This window comes from Lutjanus erythropterus, chromosome 9, assembly GCF_056507025.1.
Source record: "Lutjanus erythropterus isolate fLutEry1 chromosome 9, fLutEry1.hap2, whole genome shotgun sequence".
NCBI lineage: Eukaryota > Metazoa > Chordata > Actinopteri > Lutjaniformes > Lutjanidae > Lutjanus > Lutjanus erythropterus.
The window spans coordinates 20909656-20934356 of NC_139325.1; the positions used below are offsets into that span (position 1 = coordinate 20909656).

Sequence of the window (24701 nt, forward strand, 5' to 3'; positions counted from 1 at the left end):
TCACCTTTGCCCTGTAAAGTTAGGAGGCCATTTTAAGTAGGTGTTGTGAAGAGTTGTCAATGGAATTTTGCATTATATTCTAAAATTTTATTTGTATATTTTGGATTTTAAAGCCCACAGTGAACATGGAGAGAAAATGTTTTAGCACCTATTGTTTTGTATTTCATTTGCATCATCAACAATGTACAATTGATCATGTTTATACTGTATATATATGTTCAAATTCTGAATAAGGATATTTATTTATTTCAGAATAATTTATTTGTTCTATACACATTTTTTTAATTTTATTTTTTTTGTACGCACTGTTTTGGTTGGTCTGCATGATATGGAAACCCATGGATTGACCACCAGTGTCGACTGTGCATGCAATAAAATATTTTTCATCATCATGGCTCGCTTCTTCTAAAACAGTTGATACACATGCAAGAAATTCAAACCGGTTCTTTGTAACTCTTATACCAGCTACGCTCAGGTTAACTAAAGTTATAGCAAATATAAAAGTTTTAGCAGTACAGACTATATAATTTATAAAGCTGATTATACTGTTCATTGTTAATGCATTTACAATACTGTGAATACTGTGTATGAAACTGGTACAAGAAGAAGTGGCAAAAAGTGCACAAAAAATATACAAGGTCAGTATCTCAGTTGAATTCTGCAGTATTTTGTACACATACATAGTGATTTACCTATGTCTGACCTATGTTCCAAAAAGTCAAAACGGGGAGTAGTGATGTTAGTAGTTCCACAGCAGTCATACTGACAGGACTGCCTGCAGATGTGTCTGCAGAAAATTTTCCTTAATCCGCCTCGTGAGTGCAGGTATTTGCTGATGCCAATTATCTCAAAATACCAGATAATTGGCCCCATTAATCAGTTTGTCGATTTTATCACTACTGTGTTGTTTGTAATGTCAAATGAACACAATATGAAGGGGGGGGGGTACTGAAAAGTGAAACAATTTAATCATTTAATATGCTCAATATGTGCACAAATACATGCACTCAATAGCAGAGGGATTATGAGGCATCAACTGACACACAGTCTGCACTGTGTGTTTTAAGCTTGACACCACACACTTTCATTTTCTTCCTTTTTCTTCATTCAACAGCTCCGATCCTTTTTCTGGGTTAAAAATGTACACTTATAACCACCTAGAAACATTAAATGGGTTCATCTGCACTCTAATTAGATATCAGACCATCTCGGTGTCCAGTGAAGCTTCACTGCCTCTGTGTGGCTGCAGAAGTGCACTTTACACTTCAGTTCTTACACACTGGAAGACAGTTAAAAGCAATTAAACATTTGTTATTAATATAAGAAAGAAAAACATCCCAGGGCTCCAGACCCTCAAGAAACAGGTCACTGCATAGTAATTAGTTTTTTGTTATTTAGTTGCTGCAAATGTACATGTTAATACTGTATGCACCATTGAAGAATAGTTTTAATGCCTTTTTGTGTATATATTGAACTTACATGAAACATTTTACTAAAAAAAACTGTGCTTAATCAAGTTACCACAAATTGCTTTATGATATTAACTTAGTATATACAGTTCAGTACATAGAGAGGGGAAATGTGGTGGTTGGTCAATAAGGGCCCACAGCTCATTTTTTGCCACAGGGCCCTCTAGTGGATCCATCAGGTCCTGACAATCTAATATTAGTTTTAAGTAGGAACACACAATTTTAAAATTGTAAACTGATTTTGGTCATATTTCTAAATAATTTACAGTATTGCAGGAAAATAGTCTGTCTTACATTTTCTTTTGTATTAAAAATGTAAAAGCCGTGCCGTCAATGGACAGTATTTCACTTGATGACAACCTGCTTCTTCACGTAATCAGTGATTTACAAATCCTAAAAATGTGTTTTTCCTGCGGCAAAATCATCAGTACACAATGTCTTTCTGCGAGGCGGAGGTGTGACCCAGATGCCCTTGCTGACTTTAACCAGGTGTCCTGCTTGGCCTTTTAACATGACTATCTGTGGCACGACCCCTGCTGCGCCGGGTCCCGTACCCTGCCATTTCCTCCCAAACACCACCGGCACTGTATCATTTCCCTGTCACCAAATGACTGGCTAGCTGCTGTGGCGTGCTAATGAGAGGAAGAGAGGGCAGATGAAGAGAAACTACAGGAAGACTGCTTCTTCATTTCCACCCGTGCAATACAATACACAGAATCAATCCTCCATCCTCCACTTGTCTGTCTGCAGCCTGTTTGGCTGCAGGGAGAAATTAAGAGCAGCACAGCAGTTATTAGCGTTGGAGAAAATCTCATTTCAGAAGATAAGAGTGCTGATTTCTATCCAAAAAATCTTTAGTGGCTGTAATTTGTACATCATAATGTTGCTTGTTTATCTTAGCAGATAATATTGCACCTGTCCTGCTTCTTCCGGAACATATTAATATCATAAAGTATCTCCTCTGACAGTCAAATAAGCGTGTTTTGAATAATAATGCAGTGCTCATTTAGTAGTTATATTGCACAATATTCCCTTTTCTTTGTGTTGATTAAAGATATTTTTCTCACTGTGTTACTGGGCATGATCGTGACCTTGACTGAGGAGTAGGGCTGGGTAATATATCAATGTTATATCAATTTCAGGATCTGAGACAAGATATTACTTTTTTTTGGATATCATTATATCATGATGTGGTGTAAGAGTTGTCTTTTCCTGGTTTAAAGGCCGCAGTAAAGTGATGTATTTTCTGAACTTGCCAGATTGTTCTAGCTGTTCTGTTGTTTGTCTTTACTCAGTCATTATATCCACTAATTATTATTTACCAATTCAATTCAGTCAATTCTCATTGCGTTCATATTTTGTGAAAGCACCAATAGTTATCCCTAGACTCCCTACAATAATGTCACAAAATGTGTCTCAACATATTTGGTCAAAAAATATCGACAGTGCTGCAACTAATGATTATTTTCATTGCTGATTAATATAATGTTGATTATTTTTATTTCTGCAGTCGATATCTCTAAAACTTGACAACGCACACAAAAGCAATCTAGATGGATAAGTAGTGCAACAGTTTAAGGCAAAAATATGTATTTTTTAAATTTTGGAGTAAACTGTCCCTTGACTCAAACCGGTTAATCAGTTATCAAAGTAGCTGGCAATTAATAGTTGACAACTAATCGATTAATCATTGCAGCACTAATCATGATATTTGATTTTGTCCATATTGCCCAGCCCTATTTAGCACTATTTGAGAATTTAGTATAGTAAAGTATAAAGTATAGTATGTAGAATGTAATTTTAGAGAAAATGTGTATATAAACATATATATTATATATCACCGAAAAGAAAAAAAGTCAGTAAATATATAGCCCGTCTCTGGAGCACCTGCAATATTTTAATGTAACTGACAAACAGGAGACTTCACATACAAATATACTATGAACTCCTCTCTCACTATATCTGCATAATCACACTTTAATCTGAACACTGTCTCGGTTTTCAATTAACCTCAATTAAATCAGTTTGAAAAGATAACATTTTAGATAAGGCGAGTGTGTTTCTTTAGACTCATTTAAAGTTAAAGGTTTTATTTGCTTCGTATCAAGTTAATCAGATGCTAACAGGGAGTGCAGACAGATAAAGGATGGGTAATCTAATGTGTTGCTTTCTCATAGAAAGCTATCAGTGTCTTTGAATAGGTTTCTGCAACAGGCCCGGGGTGAATGAATTACACTAGTCTGTTAGTATTCTGCCTCTGCCGTACAAAAGGTCAATGTCAAATGCACCTCATTTAAAAGTCAATAGCGGCCATGCACATCATCTCCTGGGAATTCTGTCCGGGAACCCTCCAGACGGCATTGTGTATCATTCAGTTAGAAGAGGGCAGCCAGTGAGCTTTTTTAATCTTGACCTTCCAATAAAATATGCTCCCTATCCAGAATTACATGGTCTAAAATGGAGACATAAGCTCCCAACAAATCATGGCCAGACTGAACCATCTCAAGGGAGACGGCAGTCAACAGTGTCGGACACAGACACAACAGGTTCAGCACCGGCTAAACATCTCCACCTCTTTATTTCCATTATCTTTAAATCTAAACACACACATTCATACACTACAGTGTCATTGTTGTCACATATGCACAAACTGAATATAAAAATAGATTAAAAATGTGGCTCCTAACCTTTGTCCTTAAGGGAACCTTTTTCTATCATTGAGTAAACTGACGACCCCTGATTAAGTGACATACTTTATGAAAATTTCCTATGATATTCAAGGTATAACAATATTGATACAGGACAATTAATAAACTGTAAAATTAATCCAAAGAGTGAATGCAGTAACAGCAGGCAGTTTGTGTGACACAAGCAATTTGAGTGAATTTTGTGCAGATTATTACAAATACTGAATATCTGAATACGCTTCAGAGATGAATTCTCCTCATATTTTTAGTAACTTTTAACACAATTCTGTTTGTATTTTACTTAAAGTTTATTTTATGTGCTTCTTTTTATTTGATTCTTAGTATTACTTATTTATTTAGTTAGTTTACAAATTCAGTGTTTTCTTCTCCTTGACATGTGGCCATTGTTCTATCAGTTCTTTGGTTGTTTTAACTGCCTACTTCTCTAATGTGGGACGAGGCTGTTTAGCAGAGAGTGAAGGTTCTGTGAATATAGATTATATTTAGGTCTTCACCGTGACCTTATCCTCTGAGACTTGTTTATATCTATATGTTTGTGCATTAACTAATAAACTAAAATTTCAAAATAAAAGTTTCATTTAGTTCTCTGCATATACATGAATGAAATGCTGAGATATAGAGATACACTGATATTGAAAATGATTAAAACAATAACATAGGAATAATACTAGAAATAGTTTGAGGACGTCTTGAAGAAGTGTGGGATCATGGGAGTTGATGGAAAATCTATCTGACACGACTCAGGCAGAAATCATGTTCATGGAAGATTAAAGTTTTGTTCACATTATGTTATGTCATGTCATGTTGGCCAACCTGCTCTCTCACTGTGATGTTTCCAATGTATCCTGGGTTTTCTTGTTAGTTATACCAACTAGCAGCTAGCAGGAAACACACTGTTACCTTATAAAGAAGACAGATTTCTCTGTACTTTTGGAAACATTTGGGATAATGTAAGCACACAGCTCAACAAAATATATATCATAGTCTCAAGTTTTTGTCATTCATGCATAAATGTGACATTATAACTTTAAAATCAAGAAGGCCTCACGACCCCCTGTGAGGCTTTGGCAAACCCTAGTGAGGGATGGGACCCTCAGGTTGGGTATCAGCGGATTAAAGGAGTACAATTGTATCTCTTATTAGTAATTCTAAAAACGCATGATTAAAAAAAATCATAATAAATGATTCAATACTGTCTCAATAGAAGTATAGACATCCTATACAAATTTGTTTTTAACACTGTTTGCAGAATAGTGTTACTATAAAATGTGTCTCACACAGACAGCAGCAGCGCCACTCCAGCTACAATCCACTTGGCAGGAGGCTGTTTGGTTCGGAGGTGGAGGGTCCACACATATGTGGACCCACGCTGCTTAGTGCGGTATACTGGACACTCGTAAGTACCCTTGAGTTCCTGCTCCTCTGCAGGCACGGCTCGTACGTACAGCACCGGCATGGCTGGGGTCAGATCCCTCAAAACCGCCTCTGAGATGACTCCAGACTGAGTGTCCCAACGTGCTCCTAGGAGGACACAAGACATGATGTACTGTGAAGTTTACATAGACTGTAAAAATCTATGTCACTTTATTAAAGGGAAGGTTCATATTGTTTTGAAGTGTGGTTGGCTTATATAATATAATTTATATATTATATATATTATCATCAGAAAAGGCTGCCTGACAGCAATGTAAAGTGGTGAATATGTTCTAAATATAGTATACATTTGAAGTGATACTGATTTTCTTAGGTGCCTAAAATACATTTTGCTGCTGACCCTGTCCATAGAAGTACTTCCCTTCTCCCACTTCTCCAAATAGGAGCCAATTGCCATCAGTAATACACTGACTGTAGAAAAGTATCTCATTCAACCCCACTTCAAAACGTCTGAACTATCCCGTGACCTATACCAGGATCAGTATTAGAGGGATGTTGTTTTCATTCATTCTGACCTTCCATGAAGAGTCCATGGATATAAGCCCCCTCCCGTGGTGGATGCCCAAAGTCGTCTTTCACCTTCTTTGTTACGTCCATAGTCAAAGTCACCTTGTCCAGGGGCCACTGATTCTTGCGAGCAATGCTTTGCAGCACAGCTGGAAAAAACAGTCTGTAATGTTAATATTTCTGGTGGACGTGTCATCTAACACATCTCTGTTGTTGGCTTTTGAGATTTTGAACTCACCAGTGAGGAAAGACTGTGGATTGAAGAGCCCAGAGAGCCAAACAACTGCGGGAAGAACCAAGTCCTGAGTCCAGCTATCCAGCTCTCGACAGCTACCCATTAGATCGCTAAACCTATAAATAAAAAACATTGTGAATCATTGCTTGACGCCTTTACAATCTGCAAAGGTCACACTAAATTTGGCATTGTGTTTGAAGGCATTATTTCAAAATATATTGACTAAATTTTTCCTACAATGAACAATTCAGTGCATCACTGGGAGAAATAATAAAAAGGAGATATCAAAGGCCATGCTGAATAAAAAAAATACAGTATTGTTAAGAGGGAGTAGTTACCACTGTGCCAGTGTTTTAGTGGAGGGATAAGCCAATCTGGCCCAGGAGTCTGGAACAGAGTCAGTGAACAGGGCTGACTGCAGAGTCTCCATACTGGAGGAAATGCTGAGTTCTCCCTGTGAACAAAGAAATTCTCATTAATGCACCAGGTTCTCACTGGTGATATTTACTGTAGACATGTCACAGTAGACTGTACCTTCAGGCCGAGATCCAGCTCATTAAGGGACTTCCTTATTTCTGCAAGCAGAAGATTCATGCGCTCACACTCCTGGAAACAGACTAAAATGTAGGGGCTTCGCTTTGTTGTCTTTGAGATGATTTCTGCCATGTTGTACTCCTCAGGAAGCTTGTCAAGGATCTCTTCAATGACAGACTTGACCTGACAAATAAAATGCATATTGTATTGTCAGCTACCTATCAACTGTTATGTTTTTAGGCAAATTAACCAATTAGAAATCAAGACAGATAACCAATTTTACATTTACAGTTTCAGTGACCAATAATTTTCATCATAGTCTTAGTCAACAACTAAGACTATTATAGTTACATGTTTTTGTTTTTCAAGCCAATGATATTTTATTAGCTGGTGTGTTTTTGCTAAACATGAAATAAAAACTAAAAGAAACCACCGCTGTAATGACTAAAGCAGTGAATTAACTTTTATTGACTTGGAGCTGCTAATCTTAGATTACAAGTTATAAGGTCAATTGACACAATAAAGATAATAAATGTAAAGTTTCACTGCCCTCAAACCAAAACCAATATGTAACAAAAAGAACAATACATGTTTAGTAAACTCAATGTTAATGTTTATTACAAATTAATGGACGTTTCCTCCAGGAGTATGAGTTTGGCAATTCGAGAGAAACATTTAAATAATGTCTTACACTTAACTAAACCTACTAAAATCTTGAGATTTAGTCAAGTAAAAATAAAAATCTTAAGGTCAAAATTTAGATTAACCATTATCTACTACTTTATACTTCCACTCCATGACATTTTGGAGGCAAATGTTTCACTTAATTAGGCCACATTTATTTGATAACTTTAGCTAGTTAGTAGTTTTCAGATTCAGATTATTTATACAAAATATAATTTTGTTAAGAACAATTATGATATATGATTATAGATTAAGCTAGCCAGCCTAATTAATAGCCAGATAGTGCTGTTGGTGGGATACTATGCAAGACTACAGACAGAAGAGGCAGCTGCATCAGAATACAAGTAGTGCATTTTCAAATTAATTACTTATATTGTCAATCAGATAAAAAAAGAAACAATCTAAATAATAAAATGTGCAAATCCAAAAATGGTAAAAATGCTGAATCTGGGAACTGATAATTGCCATTGGTCGACTCTTTATTATTATCAGCTTGTTCTTTCTGCCTGCACACCTTGTCCTCTGTACTCTGAGCTGCCCCCTCTCCTCTGGAGGAGTCCTGTGGCTGCAGTTCCAGCAGAGTCCTCAGGAGGTTGTCCGAGGTGACAGTGAGGCACTCGAGCTCAGCATTTGGGTGTAGACCATACAGAGAAGGGTTCTCAGACGGGAGGTGTCCGTCGATATAACTGTGGTAACCACTGTAGTCCATGAATGAAGGGGCCAGGAACCCAGGGCACAGAAAGAGCTCCCCTTCAAACTGTGAAATGAAAGTGTGAGAATACAGAGATGAAAACACTCGCAGCACAGCTCACTATTTAATGTGAGGCAAAACTGGTGAGCATTCAACCTACGCCACCTTAATAAATCAGTGGCTGTTAGCTTGGTAGTAAAGGTGAACTGGCAGAGGGCTAATCAGTCCTCTGGGGAGATGAAACAGATGAATTCCAGTTCCAAACATCTATCAACTGAACACACGCTAAAGTATTAAATAATCACCTAATAATGCTTATAGTGGAGTGTCATGCAGCAGCTGGCAGCCAGAGGAGGTAACATAACTAAAGTGGGAGTGGAAAAATGAGCAGTGGCAAAGATTTTGAGTGCAATATTGCAGTTTAGATTTGCATCCCAAGAGGGCACCCTTTACCTTAATAACAACTCCAAGAAATTTAAAACAGCTTTGCAGATTTGTTTTCAATATTTGGCTCAGAAAAATTTTATGTAACAAGACTTAATACTTAATACTCAACTTGACAAATAGTGGTTTTTGAAATCTCTAAAATTATGCAATAAAACCATTTAAATTTAACTTATATTCCAAAGGTTTTGTTGAAACCAAACACACATAAAAGAACCGATTATTCTGACATGGCAATAATGACTTACCATTTTTGGATGCATGAACTCTTGCAGATAGGTCTTACACAGTCTTCTATCCCAGTCATCAGTGATGTGTCCTCCATACATGATCTCTCCAAAAAGATAACACAAGTCCTCCCAGGGCACCTGCATGGACTATAATAAATAGTCTGTTGGCTGATATGACATTACAAATATAAGGAAATATGTAGCATTTAAATAAATATCTTATCTTAAACATCTTATCTTGATTATCTTATTTTAAGCATCTTAAACTATAAAGACTAAAGACAAATGTTGTTAACAAGATTTCCAGGATATCAGTAATATTTCAGGAATTTACAGCTCATTTAAAATCATTATTTCTTTCTGCATTATTCTATTCCTTCCCCGGAACTTCAAGCAGTAACTATATGATCTCTTCCCAAATGAGCTCTTTTAATAATGATAAAGGCAGGGGAAATGTAACAAAATTATGTTTCTTTACACACACTGATCTAATGTATGACAGAAGAGTCTTTTCCTCAGCGGGAGATTATGATCCGTGAGGGTGAAGGAGGAAGAAAAGAACCTGTGATTCATAACAAATTACAAAAGCTGGAGGTTCACAATCATTTGTACCTGTATTGTTTTGCAAATTGCTTCCTTCATCAGCTCTAATTGCAGTGATCACTTATGTAGCGTTGTGAACTGTCACATTGGCTGCATGTAATTACATTTAGGATTACGCTTCATTGCCCTCCTAATGAATTCTCTGTATACGCACATACAGGTTACTGTTTGGTTAACATAATGAAGGACATTCGTTTTTGGAGGGCAGAATACCTAGGAGACATAATTGGTTGTGACCAGAGTAATAGGAGTTCTAAGAGAAATGCATTAGGAGTTGTGAGGGGTGCAGCACCCTAAGCATGGATTTTTTGTCTTCATGAAATAAAGCTAAATTATAGGTTGTGTGTTCATAGTTATAACAGAAGAAATGTGAGGAAAAAAGAATGAGAGAATGAACATTTTTCACAAATAACAGTGGAACAAAAGATTTCAGTAAGTAATTGGATACACTGTACTGCAATTCAACATCCCTGTCTGACAATAATTTCACTGCCATTATCATTATTAATTTACACAGCATAAGAGAGTAGTAGTAAAAAAACAAATTAAAAGTTTTACCAATATCAACAAAAATATGAATAAAAGATGATTTAGAAAAACAAAATCATCTTTAAAAACAATGGTATAAATACTTTGGTGTTGGCCTCTAAGTAGTTGTACAAGACACTGGCTGAGATGGTGAGGTCTCCAGTGCTGAAGGGATAGTTATGGTTCCAGCCTTGGGCACCAAATTTACGGCGCTCCGTAACACAGGCGTGAAAGAAGCAGAGGGAGAAGAACATGGAGTTGAACTCCTGTTCTCTGGAGCACATATCCAGAGTGTCCTGAAAAGACAGAGAGATACTAATAAATACAGATTACAGTGAACGCTAATTAAAGCATTTCAGAAATTATTTTAAATTTTCACACACTTGACTGAAGTTGTTGAGGGCTGCATGCAGACTGGCGTTCATGCCAGTGGGGGGCTCATTTGTGATTTTGATGGCATTCTCCAGTATGCCTCTGGGGATAACATGCTGCTCAGGGCTCGGTGCTGGTTCCCCAGTGATGAACACCCTGTAGTTTGGGTGACTGTCCACCGCTGCTGTCTCCAGAAGAGCATCTAGAGAGGGCAGCCAGCGAGCCACCAGGTGGACATTCTGAAAAAATAACAATTTTTTTTTTTTTAATTTTCTATTTATGCTTACTAATTTGGAGCACTTGCCTTACTGTGTTTATTATTATGCACCAGGACACCAAAGCACTCTTCATAGCAGGCAAATTATTTTACAGGTTGATAAAGATAAATTTGCTTTTTATGTATAGTTATGTTTGAGTTCATTTGTCAAGGATTATGTCTAAAAAATGTCTTATGACGTTCTGAATTAGTATGAAATCATTCAGTGACTCACTTGGCTGCAGATTCTCCCCTTTAAAGGAGGCATTTATGGAGCTGATCCAGCCAATTATGGTTTTTATTGAACCAAATTGAGTTTATTTCTTGTGCGCATGGGGTGAGATAATATCATTAGGTACATTACAGGCTGGTTGGAAGAGCAGCCCAAAGTCACTACAGTAGCCTCGTCACTGAACAGAAATGCTTTCTACCCACAGATGAGGACTCCAGTCTATGACTTGGACTCGAGTTGCACTTGAGCAGTGACCTGAGACTTGATTGAGATTTGTCCTCAAAAGACTTGAGACTTGACTTGGACTTGAGCATTGGGACTCATGAACAATCTTTATCATCTCCACCAGGTGTAAGCCTGGAGGGGATCGTGTGTGTGTGTGTGTGTGTGTGTGTGTGTGTGTGTGTGTGTGTGTGTGTGTGAGAGAGTGTGATCAACAGACAGAGGCATTATGTTTTTGGGTCATCTCATTCTTGCAAATGTGATATCTCAAGAACACCTAGAAGGAATTTCTACAAACATGATACAAATATCCACTTGAAGTCAGGGATGAACTGATTAGATTTTTGTGGTTAAAGATCAAAGGTCACTGTGACCTAATGTCCATCTCACTTTCGTGAACTCAATACCTCTGGAACGCTTGGACTGAGTTTCTTCAAATTTGGTTATACTGCTTAGATTTTGGTGGTCAAAGGTTAAGGGCACTGTGACGTCACAAAATACTTTTTTGGCTGTAACTCAAGAATTCATACACTTATTGTGACAAAATTTCACACAAACGGCACACAAATTAAAGTAACTACTTGTAATTAAATTACAAATTAAATGTATTTTTGATCTGTTACAGTTACTGACAAAATGTGTTGTTAAATTACAGTTACTAATCAGTATGATGGTGATTACAAAGGGGTTACATCCGGATATTCTTTTCAGGTTGCCTGGTGGAAAACTGCACTCTACTGAGCTACCTGTTCTAGTTTCATATTTTAATGTCTGGCACATCAACATTAAGGAAATGTCTGATGAGCTGAATGTCATTCCTTCCTTTCTTTCAGAGGCACAGATTCAGCATGTTCATCATGCGTAATATTACACATCTGGTGCGCATGGCCACAGATGACTGTAAGCTGCTGCAAAAACAAGCACACCTGCAGCTGCTGTATCATTTGTCATAATCTTTGGCTATAATAACTTCACTCAAGGTCCAAACAAAAGAATCACTAAAGGCAAAATCTGCAGAATCAAAATAAAGGATGCTGCACTGACGATCTAAAGAACTTGAAAACACACCCAGATGAGTGAGTGAGTCACTTTGTCAGTTAATCTGAAAATTAACGTTAGCACTTATGAACAGTTAACTATCTAACATTAGCTTGCTACTAGCTTTGTACCTAAGGGAGGTTCACTGAAGTTGAGTGGCTGGGCATAATTTCATACTGTACTGTACTAGCCTGTTTAAAGTGATCAAATAATCAATGATGATACTGTCTGCTAATAGATAAAGTAGTCATAAAAAATACAGTACATGCTTTGAATTCCTTAGATACAGCTATCTAGGACTTGAGACTTGACTTGGACTTGCAAAAAATGACTTGTAAACATCTCTGTTCATACCTGCAGAATGACCCAGTGTCCCAGATTAGAGGCATTCTTCACAACCCTTTCAGCTACTTCCTCTTGCCCCTGTCCCAGGGATACATTGTGCAAAGTGCCCTGGTCAATGGAAAAGCCAAGCTTCAGTCCTACACAGAGAGAGAATTGTAATATTTATTGCCACCAGGTTATACAAGCTGTGCAAATAACAAACAATATGTGTAGTACCTAGCTTCTCTACATCTTTGAGTGGATCCACTCCAGGTGAGAGGATGAAGAACACAGGGGTTGATGGGCTGCTATCCTCATACAACTTGTCAAATTCTAGCCTGGGAGCTTCCACATATTTTGTTCCCATGCTTTCCTCCACAAAGTTCCTGTCAGGAAACATTGTTGAAAAGCTTAATGATACAGTGTACTTACAAATATGAATGTACATTAGTCATTTACTTACTTCAATGCATAAGTCATCCTATCAGGGCGAAGTGCTCTGAGGACAATGAGCTTCTGGAGGGAACTTTTATTCTTCCAGTCCTGGGGAAGTCTTTCTTTTTCAGGACAACTGGATTCAACAATCTTCCTCCAGCGCTTTGGTGAGCTCTCCACTTCTTTGTCAAGTCCACCGAAGTCCTCCATTATAGAAACTGTCTATATCCCAATAACAGGTTGTGGGGAACAAGCATGAAAATGTGACACTTTAACAAACACACACATATTAAAGGGATAGTTCTGATTATTTGAAGTGGGGTTGTATGAGGTCCATAGTCAGTGTACTAAGTCCAGTAAATTTAGCCTCTTTAAAAAGGTAAAGCATGCTACATTTAAAATACATTTTATTGCTTCCCAAAACTGACCCGACCGCTATCTCCTGTAGGGAATACACTGATTAATTATAAGTACCTCATACAACCCCATTTAAAATAATCAGAAGTCTCCATTTAACAGCCCAGTTTGTACCTTGATGGCTCCCCAGGCGTGTGCAGAGAGGAAGGACACAGGACTAACTCTGCTGGCTTCCACAGGGAAACGCAGTAGGAAGTCAAACTCCTGAGCATCAATCAGGCCCTGCTTGAGCAGAATCTGAGGGGAAGAACCAAGAGCAGTTTGTAATGATCTATGTTGTATTGATCTCTTTTCAGTCATTTCGATAATAACTGAAAACTGCAAGAAAACTCTGGAAAAGCAATTGGGTAAACTCATACAGGCTGAATCCATGCCTCTGGATGTGAAATGGCCACATGAAGGACAGCCTTCAGAGCAGCACAATTTCTAAGATGAAAACAGTTGGCGCAATGACAGATAATTGCATTATGCCATCAGAACCAACCCCCTTGTCAGAACCAACTGTCTGAACAGCAGCCAGGGGGAAGGTGTGAGAGGTAATCAATAGCAGCGTATGGTCCTGCTGACTGCTTTTAATTGAAGTTAATGTGGGGGCAGAAAAGTACTTTGATTGATGAGGATGACAGGAGGCCCCACCTTTGAGGCGGCCCTGAGTCCCTCACCTGGAAGGCAGTGTGTGACAAGAAGGTTAACTTGTCTCTCTCAAACAGGCCCTGGCTGGTGTACAGGAATACAGAATAGGTGATGGCCTCTGTGAGGGTGTGCACTCGGGTCCTCACATCCTCATCCCATTCTGCACGCTCCATTGCTTTGTTGAACACTGAGTTAAAGGTCTGGAACACAACCAAAAGGAGAACAGTGCTTTGATAAAGTATACATACATATAGCCAGGACCACTGTATTGACAGATAAACAAAAAAAAAAAAAATGCTGACATTTGGGATAGAAGTACATATTTAGCCGATTTGTACTAGCAGGGCTGTGCCTAAAATTTTAATCTTCACGAGCAGAGCCCAAAGTTAACACCCACCATGCACCAAATATGTAAATTTTGGGTTTGGTGGAAAAATAAATTAGGGCCACTGGCCTGGTGACAGGTAAATGATTTGAAACCACAGTGTAGGGTCAGCTTTACGTTGCTTTGTTTTTCACGTGTATCTATTGTGATATGAACAAATCAAATCAAAGCAGCTTACTATTATTTGATACTATCTACACATGATTTTTTACTGTCTATGATTTTGCTGCGTTATATGTTATTAGAGGTGTGGAGACACCAAAAAGAAAACATGAAGATGAAGAAAAAAGTCATAGAAGTGTGTATTTTGCAAGAGGTGACATCTGATTGACGCAGGAGCCCTGAGATCCGGGCTGAAATATGAGGCTTAAAACCACCATGTGTGCTGCAGTGTTTGCTGCAATGCTAACCCTATGATAGTGGTTTTGCTGAAATAGTTCAGAATAAAAGCTGTAAATCCGATGTTATCTTTTCCAAATTGTCCCTGTAAAGCATGTGTCAAACTCAAGGCCTGCGGGCCGAATTCAGCCCAGCAACTCATTTTATGTGGCCCATGAGAGCCTGCAAAGAATATAGAATGCATGATTGAAGTCAACACAATTTTGTTATCAACATAGTGTTATTTTGATACTATTACTTATACTACTTTGTATATTATATTCTTTTAAATAAATTGTATAATCATTGTACACATGAATCTCCACGAAATCCAATAATAATTGAATACAGAGACAGTGTGGACTTAGATGACATTGAGTTTGATATAACTGCTCTGAAGTGATGGCAAAGATAAGTTTACATAATAAAAACTTGAGGTAATTATTTTTAGTCAAATAACGCAAGATCAAGTTTTATAGCTGCTAAAAAATATTTTCGGCTGGTAAATTTACCTGCCCTTGGCAGATGAGTCAAAAAGTTCATTTTAGACCCTGACCATGAGAGACAAAATTTATACTTCACACAAACAGAATACTGGATAAAACTGTTAGAAATGCAGCAAAAAAAACAGTGTGTCCCCAGAGAGCACTTGGGGGGTAAAGGTTTCACCTTGAGAGAAAACTGGTACATGAGGTTAATCTTGCTGAGGTCATTGATGATGAAGAAGAGGAGTGACGCTCTCTCAGCTGCTGGGCGGTATAGTTCTCGAGCCTCGTTGATCTTTGTCTCGTTCTCTCTGGCCTCCACCACCTGCGTGTTCCAATTGCACGAAATGAGCTATTAGGCTCTCAGTCATGGTCCAAAACCCTCTCATTACACATATTCCTAACTACACATCATTTGCAGCTAATGCAATAAAATGAGGCACTTGTGTGATGTGATGAACACTTGAATGACAAAAAAAAAAAAGTGCACTCGAGTACAGAGGGACAACTTAGAGGACGCTGTTGGTGTAATAACCTCACCTTACACTGAATGTGAGCGGCTGTGGTTTTGGTGTTTTCAAGCTGCTCCACCAGAGAAATATCACCCAGAAAATTACCATGGGCTGCAGAGAGGCGATTCAACAGGTCATCCTCCAGCCTCTTGAGCTCAATCTTGAAGTGGTTCTGCTGCGTGGTCAGCTCCATCTTAGGAAATATGCACAAAAATGTGCCTTTTTGTATTATGGACTGATGTCTTACAAGTAAAATCACTGAAATGCTTTGTTGTAGATTTAATAGTCTACATATTTCATAAAAGGCGCAAGGATTCACCTTCAGGGCCTCCAGGTCAGGCCTTTCCCGGGACACAACCTGTCCCAGCAGCTGTTCCTCCAGGCCCACAGGAGTCACTGTGAAGTTGATGAGGGTGGTCTGGGCCTGGAGCTCAGGAGGGAAATGGGGACTGGCCAACTTGGTGTGGATAATGAGCTGAAAGTTACTGTTGTATTCACACTCCTTTCCCCCAATTTGAATGTACCTGGAGAAACAGGAGAGGACAGTTGTAAGAAATTAGAGGCCAATAACAACTTAACCGCAGTGTTATTGTATTCATCAAAGAAAGGTTTTTGATGATAAATGACAAGTAACAAATAACAAGAAGTACACAGTATCAGAATTTGAAACTTTATTACAATACTAGCATAAAAAAAATACTTGATACCTCTTTTGATACCAAAGCAAAGGATTTTCTTTTTAAATTAACAACCTACACACAGTGCTGGTAAAGAAAAAGTCACTCTGGATTTGCACTAGGTCTTGAATGAGTAGTTAGATTTTTTTTATTGCTTTGGTGCTTTTGATATCATAATTAACATACTGTATTGTTATAAACATGTTGAAAAACTATCATTACTGTTGTCAACCATACTATTCAGTTTTGTTATGAAGCTTTCACAGTACACGAAGTACACTTTGAAACAAGTGGTAAAACTCAGCTTTGTTGTTGCTGTAGACAGTAGCTGACTGAAACTTTGCTGTAGATATATTTTACAAAACAATTTAACTCAATCTTCCAAAACTAAACATGAAATTACTGAGTTTGCATGTTTGTTTGCTTATCACTCCTGGCTACCCAGAGGTTTAGACTAGAAATCGAAGCTGATACAGTCTGTAGTTCGTCTTTGCCTCAAACTACATCACTGTGGCATCACTGGACACAGGAAGAACAAAAGCACACACTGACTATATTTGCCATGAACACTGACTAGACATCTACACAAAAAGTGGTTCTCTTTAAAAGCTTCAGGAATAGCTTGTCAGTGCAATTTAAGTTTGGCGTGTTTTATCAAACAGCAATTTCCAAGGTCAAGAGTGAACTACTGCTATTGCATAACTTTTAGAGTTATTGTTTACAAATTAGCACTTTGTTGAAAGCATACTTGTAATTATCCTTCGCTGTTTGGCAAGAACAAAGAATCTAATTGCAAAAACTGCAGTGAGTTAAACTTACTCTAGTTGCTTTGTCCCCCAACCAAGTATCAATAACATGAACTTTCAAAGTGAGAGAATGAAATATTAAAGATAATGCTGAGATGATGCAATGATTGAAAATACTTGAAAATTATCATTTTCAGAGAGATCCATCAATTCCCACTAAGACCAAGCACAAATTTCTGATACTTAGACAATAAAAAACAAAACAATCATAGTGATAATAATGGCCATGATGATCCCATTTGAGCTGTGGCAGTGCAAGCCATCCATATCTTGAAAACCGTTTTTGTCCTTTGTGTATCTGAGCCCATTGACCTCTCACTTTCATGCAGTGCAACTTCAACAGAGGAAAGAACTTCACTATAAATGTCACTTACACTGTAGACAAATAATCTTGAAAAAATATGACAGATTATCACCACAGCAGCCAATATTTATCTGTTCCTGCATTTCAATTAAATTAGCACTGGCTTGACGAACCTGGTGGCTTTTCATTTTTCTCTAATTACCCCTTGGATGTCAGGCAAGGCCCCAATTTTACGGCACAGGTTCCTCATGGCCTGGGTCTGGTTCAACTCTATATCTTCACAAGCCAGAATTAATGTACTATTGATAGAACCATTACTCCACCAAATTAAAGTCCTTGCTGATGGATTGGCTTGTAGTCTTCCGTCAGCCATGAAAGGAATAATTAGTATTCATTACTTCACACTCTACAACATTCCAATTATTAATGAACTTCAGCTGTGGATCCCCACCAGATCCATCATGGCTGCCCCAGCAGGTTGTATTAATCATCGACAGAAACAAGTGTGTGGGTCATCTACAAGGGATAAACTTATAATCAGATTTACTATGATGAATTGTTACGTCTGGACAGACAGGACTTCAGAGGAAGTTCAATGAACATGTGCCAAGATATTCAATATTCATGGTCATACACATATCAGAGCAAGGAAGACGTAAACATTTTTGAGGAGGAAGTCAAAGCAGGATGTCAATATGTGGTATTTTCTGTTTATTCTGCTGTTAGTTGTCCTGTTTGGGAAATTCACTGGATTTTGCCTGTTGAGGATAATTGGTAACTAAACAAAGGTAATTACAGAGCAGCTATTTTGGTGGCACTGTTATATTTGTGAAGTAGATTGCAGTGGGCAGCAGAAGTCATGTTTGAAAGTCAGACAAGATTTACCAAATGTTTCAAACAGCTGCCAGTTTGGAGGGCATGTCTAACTTAATAATAGACCAGAAAAGATTTTAAGTCAAGTAACATTAGTGGTAAAGATTTGTTCATAATTATATGACACAAACTAGTGATATATGACCTTACCACTGCTATGATTTAAGATTCAATAATATTCAGGGTTCCTACACTTTTTCCAAAGTAAAATTCAAGCTGCATTTTCAGTCTTTTCTAGTGCCTTACAACTGTAGTAAATTACATATTTATATAAATATATAAACACAAAACAATTATTTCACTTCTTTATCACATTGAACCATATATTACTGTACTATAACCAAAATTATAATATTTTTGTGATAGAATTCTACAAACGAGTGACAAATTAAAGGAAAACACAATAAAGTTTGATGTTTCAAAGTGCATTACCTGCTTTGGCAACCTACATAACCAATATTAAACAATTACAAATTCAAATTACAAATTCCTTTTTCCTTTTTCAATTTGTGTTAAACACATTTAGTAACACAGTTACAATTTAAAGCAGTTTCAAGCAGTTTATCCAAAATCCAAACACATTTCAAACTTTGAAAACACCATATTAAAATTCAAGGGCTTTCGAGGATTTCCAGCATCTGCACAAACCCTGAATGTTATTTCCAAATAAATAAATGCAAACAAATATCAGAAAATGACGCACTGGCATTATGAAATTAGTGAAGCTGAATTTAATTTGCCATGATGATGGAGGACCACTGAATTTAGTGTGTTACATGCCATCTTTTTGTCATTGACAGGAGTCCTTATACATAACCATGACTTCCCCCAATTCAGCTTTTTACACTGAGGCTCAGCTGTTCAATATTCATTGCACCTAAAGAATATGAACACACAAATATACATCTATCACCCGTCTTGAGGGGCCAATCAATATGTTGGCCTCAGGGATTCAGAACACGCTCCACAAATTCATTTATAATCTAAAGAGAGGGCAATAATAATGCGTTCAGTCATGTCTTACTGGTGTTTCAATGCTTAGTGAGATTCAAACATCTGGCAAATCTGAACCTATTGTCTAGCAACACAGACTCAGTGGGACGAGTTGTGGGCATATCGACTTATACATAGCAATAGGGATACAAAAACCACCACACATTGATTCAAGATGTTTTTGGTGTGAGCAACGGCCCCCTATTGACTAGCTTCTACACAACAAAGCTATAACTACTTGTGAGCTGGTTTGATGCTTCAAATAATCATGGTTGGGAAGATTACTTTAAAAAATGTACTCCGATACAGTTACTAATTACCTGTTTAAAAATAATTTACTAACCTAATCTAAGTATCGCAATATTAAAGTAACATAACTTGATTACTTTCCATTTGGATTACCTCAGTACCAAACATGGTGAAATTGTTTAGCCTTAAATAATGTTTTATGTCTGTTGTTAGGTTTATTAAATTCTTGCCCAGCTATTATTTCCTCTGATATGCATAAATGCACGTATGCTAGTCACACTTCACACTCAAATATCAAGTTCTCAGTTATACATTTATTCCAATCTAGGGCTTGTGTTTTTACCCACACACCATCCCAGTCTTCATCATCAACACCCACAGCCCCAAAATACTTTTCGGTGGTAGAGGTTGTACTATTATTGACAAGTTAGCTAACTAACTGGATTTCTGTGCAGCTAATGGCTGGTCTAACTTGGAAATGTTTCCTCAAATTAGATCTTGACTTATTGGTTGATGACAGCATTTTCACAGCTAGATGACAGAACTGCTCTATTCCCCTTTCAACAAAATAATGTGAACATTTCCACCCACCTGGAGGCCATGATAATGAACTGGCTATCTTTTCACTTGAGACCAGAGTGGTGTTGTAGTATGTGGTAGTATAAAATGTATTTTAAAATTGTAATCCTCCCCCAGCCTGCAGCTGGATCTACAATGCCCCCAGCATTGTAGATGTAATGTTGCAGTCTCAGTACCAACCTTCCTTTTTTGATAGTGTTTCTGCCCAGTAGAGGTTCCATGACTGAATCGACCTTTTCCGGCAGATTTTCTATTAGAACTGTTTCACCACAGGCGAGGGCTCGTTCAATCACATCTAGATACCTGTTATGAAAAACGTATGACTGATGAAACAAATAAACAAAACGTATAAAATATATTATGAAAAGCACATTTTTACGGTATACTGATATGGCTGATGAATAGTGTCTCTTTTTTTTAGGCTGTTCCGCAATAAACAATATATATCTTAATATACATATTTTCTCTAAATAACATAGCATAAATTCTCAAATACACCAAACATATGATTTTATAGAACATAGGGTTGGACAGAAAGGGCCATATGGGCAAAATCAAATATCACCATATTTTGTTACCAAATACTTTGATATTGATATTGCGACAATATTGTAGGAATCAGTGCTGAATCAGTGCTGTCACAACACAATGAGTTTTTTGATAAATAATCAGTGACGTGGATATAATGACTAAATGGGTAAATAATAGGACAGCTAGAACAGTCTGGTAAGTTCAGAAAATTATGTCATTTTACTGTACCTTTAAAACCAGGAAAAGAGAACTCTTGTGCTATATCACAATATAACAATATCCAGAATTAAGGACAATATCCAGTCTTGTATCATGATATCAATATAATATCAATATATTTCCCAGCCCTACACGCCCGACATATTGCAATAGGGGACAGTGTGGTAGCAAACAGACAGCCCCTCTTACCCTCTCTGTCTCAGCTGCACCACCCTCAGCTCTGATCCTAGCCGGTTTCGGATCCACTTGATGCCCTGCTGCTGTGGGTCAATGATGAGTGGCCAACGCTCACTGGTGGTCAGGATGGCAGCGTTCTCAATGGACATCCTATCATTTGGCAGGCCCTGGTTATGCCAGGCAGCCACAGTGGCATCATCTGTAAGCATGAGGATTGGATCCAGGCCGTCTGTCAGGGGTACAGAGACCTGGAACAGAAACAGAGGAATGATGTCACTCCAGTTGGAGCGCTGGTGGAGGTACGATGAGCTCCAGTTCACAGAGTCTGCTGTGAATGTTTGTTGTGGTTTACTCTCTAAACAACTGTAGTCTAAACAACACAAAGGCTGCGTTGTACCAATAAGGACTAATTTTTAAATCTACTTAAATCATGGTTTAACTTTAAATTATGTTGCACCAAACTTCACAAAAAAATTACAAGCGATTAAATTTAAAACTCTCCTCAAATCTCAGTTTAGTTTTTACTCTAAAGCTAGATTAAATTTAATTCTGTTTCACCAAAACACTAAACCCCAAATTAAAATGTGATCCAGTAGTGAACTTTAAACTTACACTTGAGGAGGTTTAACTTTAGCTCTAGCCAAGACTTTAGATAGCAATATAACCTTTTAACTAGCTAGCAAACAAGGTAAAATTTTATCAACGTTTTAGCTAGCTATCAAACAATATGTTTTAACTGTTCAGCTAGCTAGCAAACAACACAACACAACCCCCCCATCTTTTATATATAAACCTATTTAAACATATAACATATTTACATATTTAAACCTAGTTTAACTAAAATTATTAGGACTAATCTTAGATTAAACTAATCTTTGTTGGGGCAACCCCTTCGAAATCTGTTGCAAAACTGACCTTACCTTCTGAGACTGGAGGAAAGGGATCCATGCGTTGTTAAGGAGCTCAACACGATACTGCCTGGTGAAGTAACCCAGGTAGGAGACGAACGCTGAAGTGATGAGGACGTCACCACACAGGGTTTTCTGTTGCTTTTCATACTGAACAAGTGCCTGGGACCAGCGCTCCTTCTCTGACTGAAAGACACAAAGACTTAAAAATCATTTAAAAAACACACAGGAGACATGCAAAGAAAATATTTACAAGGAAAATGCTTTTGCTCTATACTGCAGGGAAATGTGCACACTGGGCACATCCCTCTATCTTTATTGTGCAAAGTAAGAAGATGTAAGCAATAAAGCCCACAAGTGCAATTCTCTTAAAATAGCTCTGGAAGTTTGGCTGTAGATGCACTCAGCATCAATTTAGCATTAATTTAAACCTTCAATACCATGACTGTGACAGCAGGACAACAATAAATCATGCATGGCATTTTCTTACAAGGGGCTGTGGATCTAGAATATGTCACATAATAAATTCTCAGACAGTTAAAAATCACTATAATTTTACTCTAATGTATTATGGATTGCCTGTAATATCACTCAGTCTGGGGTGAGACATTGTTAATTTCCAACAGCTGTTGAGGCTTTGAGGTAAGTTAATGATTAAATATAGACGGCCTGATTTATTAGTCTGAACACTATTGCTTCCAGGTCAATGCCATAAAGACAAAACATTTATCTTGATATGCTTAAAAGCCAAGCTGTTCCATGCAAACCACATTTATTTTCTGGAATAAGAAAGTCGAACTTACAAAATGGCCACTGAAATGGCCATCTTTTATATCATATTAGCATCTATGAAGATAATAGATACTGTAGCATGAGAAAGAAATGCCTGGGAAACACAAAAGAGGTGAATATAATATGCAACATTCAACATTTATAAATACCATATATTCATATATCTTACTCTTGATATGTTTTCAATTTGTTAAAACTTTCTTTAGAATAATTACTGCATTATTATTGCACAGAAATGTGCCAACACACATGCTGTGTATACAGTATATACAGCAAATCCACACACAAACACTACTGCACTGACTGAGAGCAGTGTTAGTGTAACATTCTTGTCATCTCTCTTCCTTTCTCCATTTGGAAGCAGTTCAGCCAGCCAGTTGCCCAGTTCAGCCATGCGTTCTCTGTGGTCCAGCCCTCTCTACCTGTCTCACAAGTCCCCAGTATGCTGCTGGGCCAGGCTGTAAAATCTCCCTCTGCCCGATCTACTCACACAACTGTCAGCCTGTCCTGCCAGGACATAACAACTTCTAGTCCAGACTACTGATGCAATTCGATTACCAGCACCTCTCCATGCATGCCTCCGGCAAATTGACAGTTTCCTTTATGCCAGGTCGGCCCCAGTGACACCACCAAACTCCTCTATCTCTCCTTGTTTACCTCCAAGCCCTTGACTAGTCGGTTGGCCAGCTCTATGGTCTGGTTGGTACGCGTCACCTCCTCCTGACAACTGATTTTCTCAGCTGTAGCCTTTTCAAACTGAGCTGTTAGGCTCTGGAGGCTGGAATCGAGGTCCTAAGGAAACAAACCAAAGGAAACCATGGTAATTAGAAACCATTAAAAAAAATCTAGCTTTTAGACTGAGTGAATGAATTAAGTATAATAATAACTTTGCACTCACCACCAATTTCTTTTCAACTGCTAACAATTTGGCTGTTGCTGTTTCTAGCTCTGCATTAGCTTGCGATAATGCATGTCTCTTTGGAATGACCTCACAATAAATCTGCAAAAAAGGAGGTATACTTAAAGAAAAAAAAACACAGAACAAACCTTCTTGAGGAAATACAAGAACATTTATCATAACTGCAACCTATCTGAAGGCATCGCCTGACCTCGTAATATCTGACAATGTTAATAGTCCAGGCACAGAGACCAGCTGCAGCTGTAGATTTAGTCCGAACTAGATCAGGGTGGAACTCTGGCTTTCTCAGATACTCTTGTTTCACCACAGTCAAGCAGGATTCAGGGATGTGATCTTTGTCATATGATAACAGTGCCTGCAGGAAATCATCCACCTGACAGACACAACAGCAAAAACAGGGAACACATCAATACCTGGATAGCAGTCAAAAATCATAAATATTTTTCCTATTAAGAAAACCTGAAAATGGGGCACATACAGTACATGTCACAAATCAAAACAACGTTGACACAACCTTATGATATGTTTAAAAAAAAGAGACTCATCTATGTTGTGTGAAATATCTGAATGGAAACAGTATGAAACAAGTTTCAAATGAGTTTAAGAAAGATTAAATTACAACCTTGGATTAATTTTTAAGTTAAGTTTATATCTGTTGCACCAAAACTTTAAACTCCAGTTTAAAATATGATCCAGTATTAACTTTAAACTTACACTTGAGGATGTTTAACTTTTAAAATGGCAGCCTTTTTTAGACAGACTGCGCAAAATAATGAAGTTCCTCAAAGAAAATTGAATTTTAAGATGCATCTCTTCCTTCTTTCACCCCAGTTGATCCATTAAAACAGTCTGCTGGTTGCTGCCAGGCAGTCTCTTTTTCCTTACTGTGCTATTTCCAATCTTCTATTATTTGGCCAC

The 24701-nt window shown here is 37.7% G+C and overlaps 1 protein-coding gene across 1 annotated transcript in view; it reads right to left on the bottom strand.

Moving 5' to 3' along the window:
* Positions 1-5438: 5438 nt before the first annotated feature.
* Positions 5439-24701, bottom strand: part of LOC146321376 (dynein axonemal heavy chain 11-like) — a 28293-nt gene continuing 9030 nt past the window's right edge. The window contains exons 14-36 of the mRNA XM_084726504.1: positions 23974-24156; positions 23763-23864; positions 23522-23656; positions 22085-22258; positions 21177-21412; positions 20418-20540; positions 16076-16280; positions 15785-15949; positions 15429-15569; positions 14026-14196; positions 13478-13600; positions 12975-13168; positions 12749-12897; positions 12542-12669; positions 10451-10678; positions 10172-10363; positions 8955-9083; positions 8086-8328; positions 6888-7070; positions 6692-6807; positions 6357-6469; positions 6127-6267; positions 5439-5698 (exon numbers count right to left, since the gene is read on the bottom strand). Of these exons, the coding sequence (XP_084582630.1) occupies positions 5451-5698; positions 6127-6267; positions 6357-6469; positions 6692-6807; positions 6888-7070; positions 8086-8328; positions 8955-9083; positions 10172-10363; positions 10451-10678; positions 12542-12669; positions 12749-12897; positions 12975-13168; positions 13478-13600; positions 14026-14196; positions 15429-15569; positions 15785-15949; positions 16076-16280; positions 20418-20540; positions 21177-21412; positions 22085-22258; positions 23522-23656; positions 23763-23864; positions 23974-24156 (3822 nt within the window). The 3' untranslated portion in view covers positions 5439-5450. The remainder of the gene's footprint in view (positions 5699-6126; positions 6268-6356; positions 6470-6691; positions 6808-6887; positions 7071-8085; positions 8329-8954; positions 9084-10171; positions 10364-10450; positions 10679-12541; positions 12670-12748; positions 12898-12974; positions 13169-13477; positions 13601-14025; positions 14197-15428; positions 15570-15784; positions 15950-16075; positions 16281-20417; positions 20541-21176; positions 21413-22084; positions 22259-23521; positions 23657-23762; positions 23865-23973; positions 24157-24701) is intronic.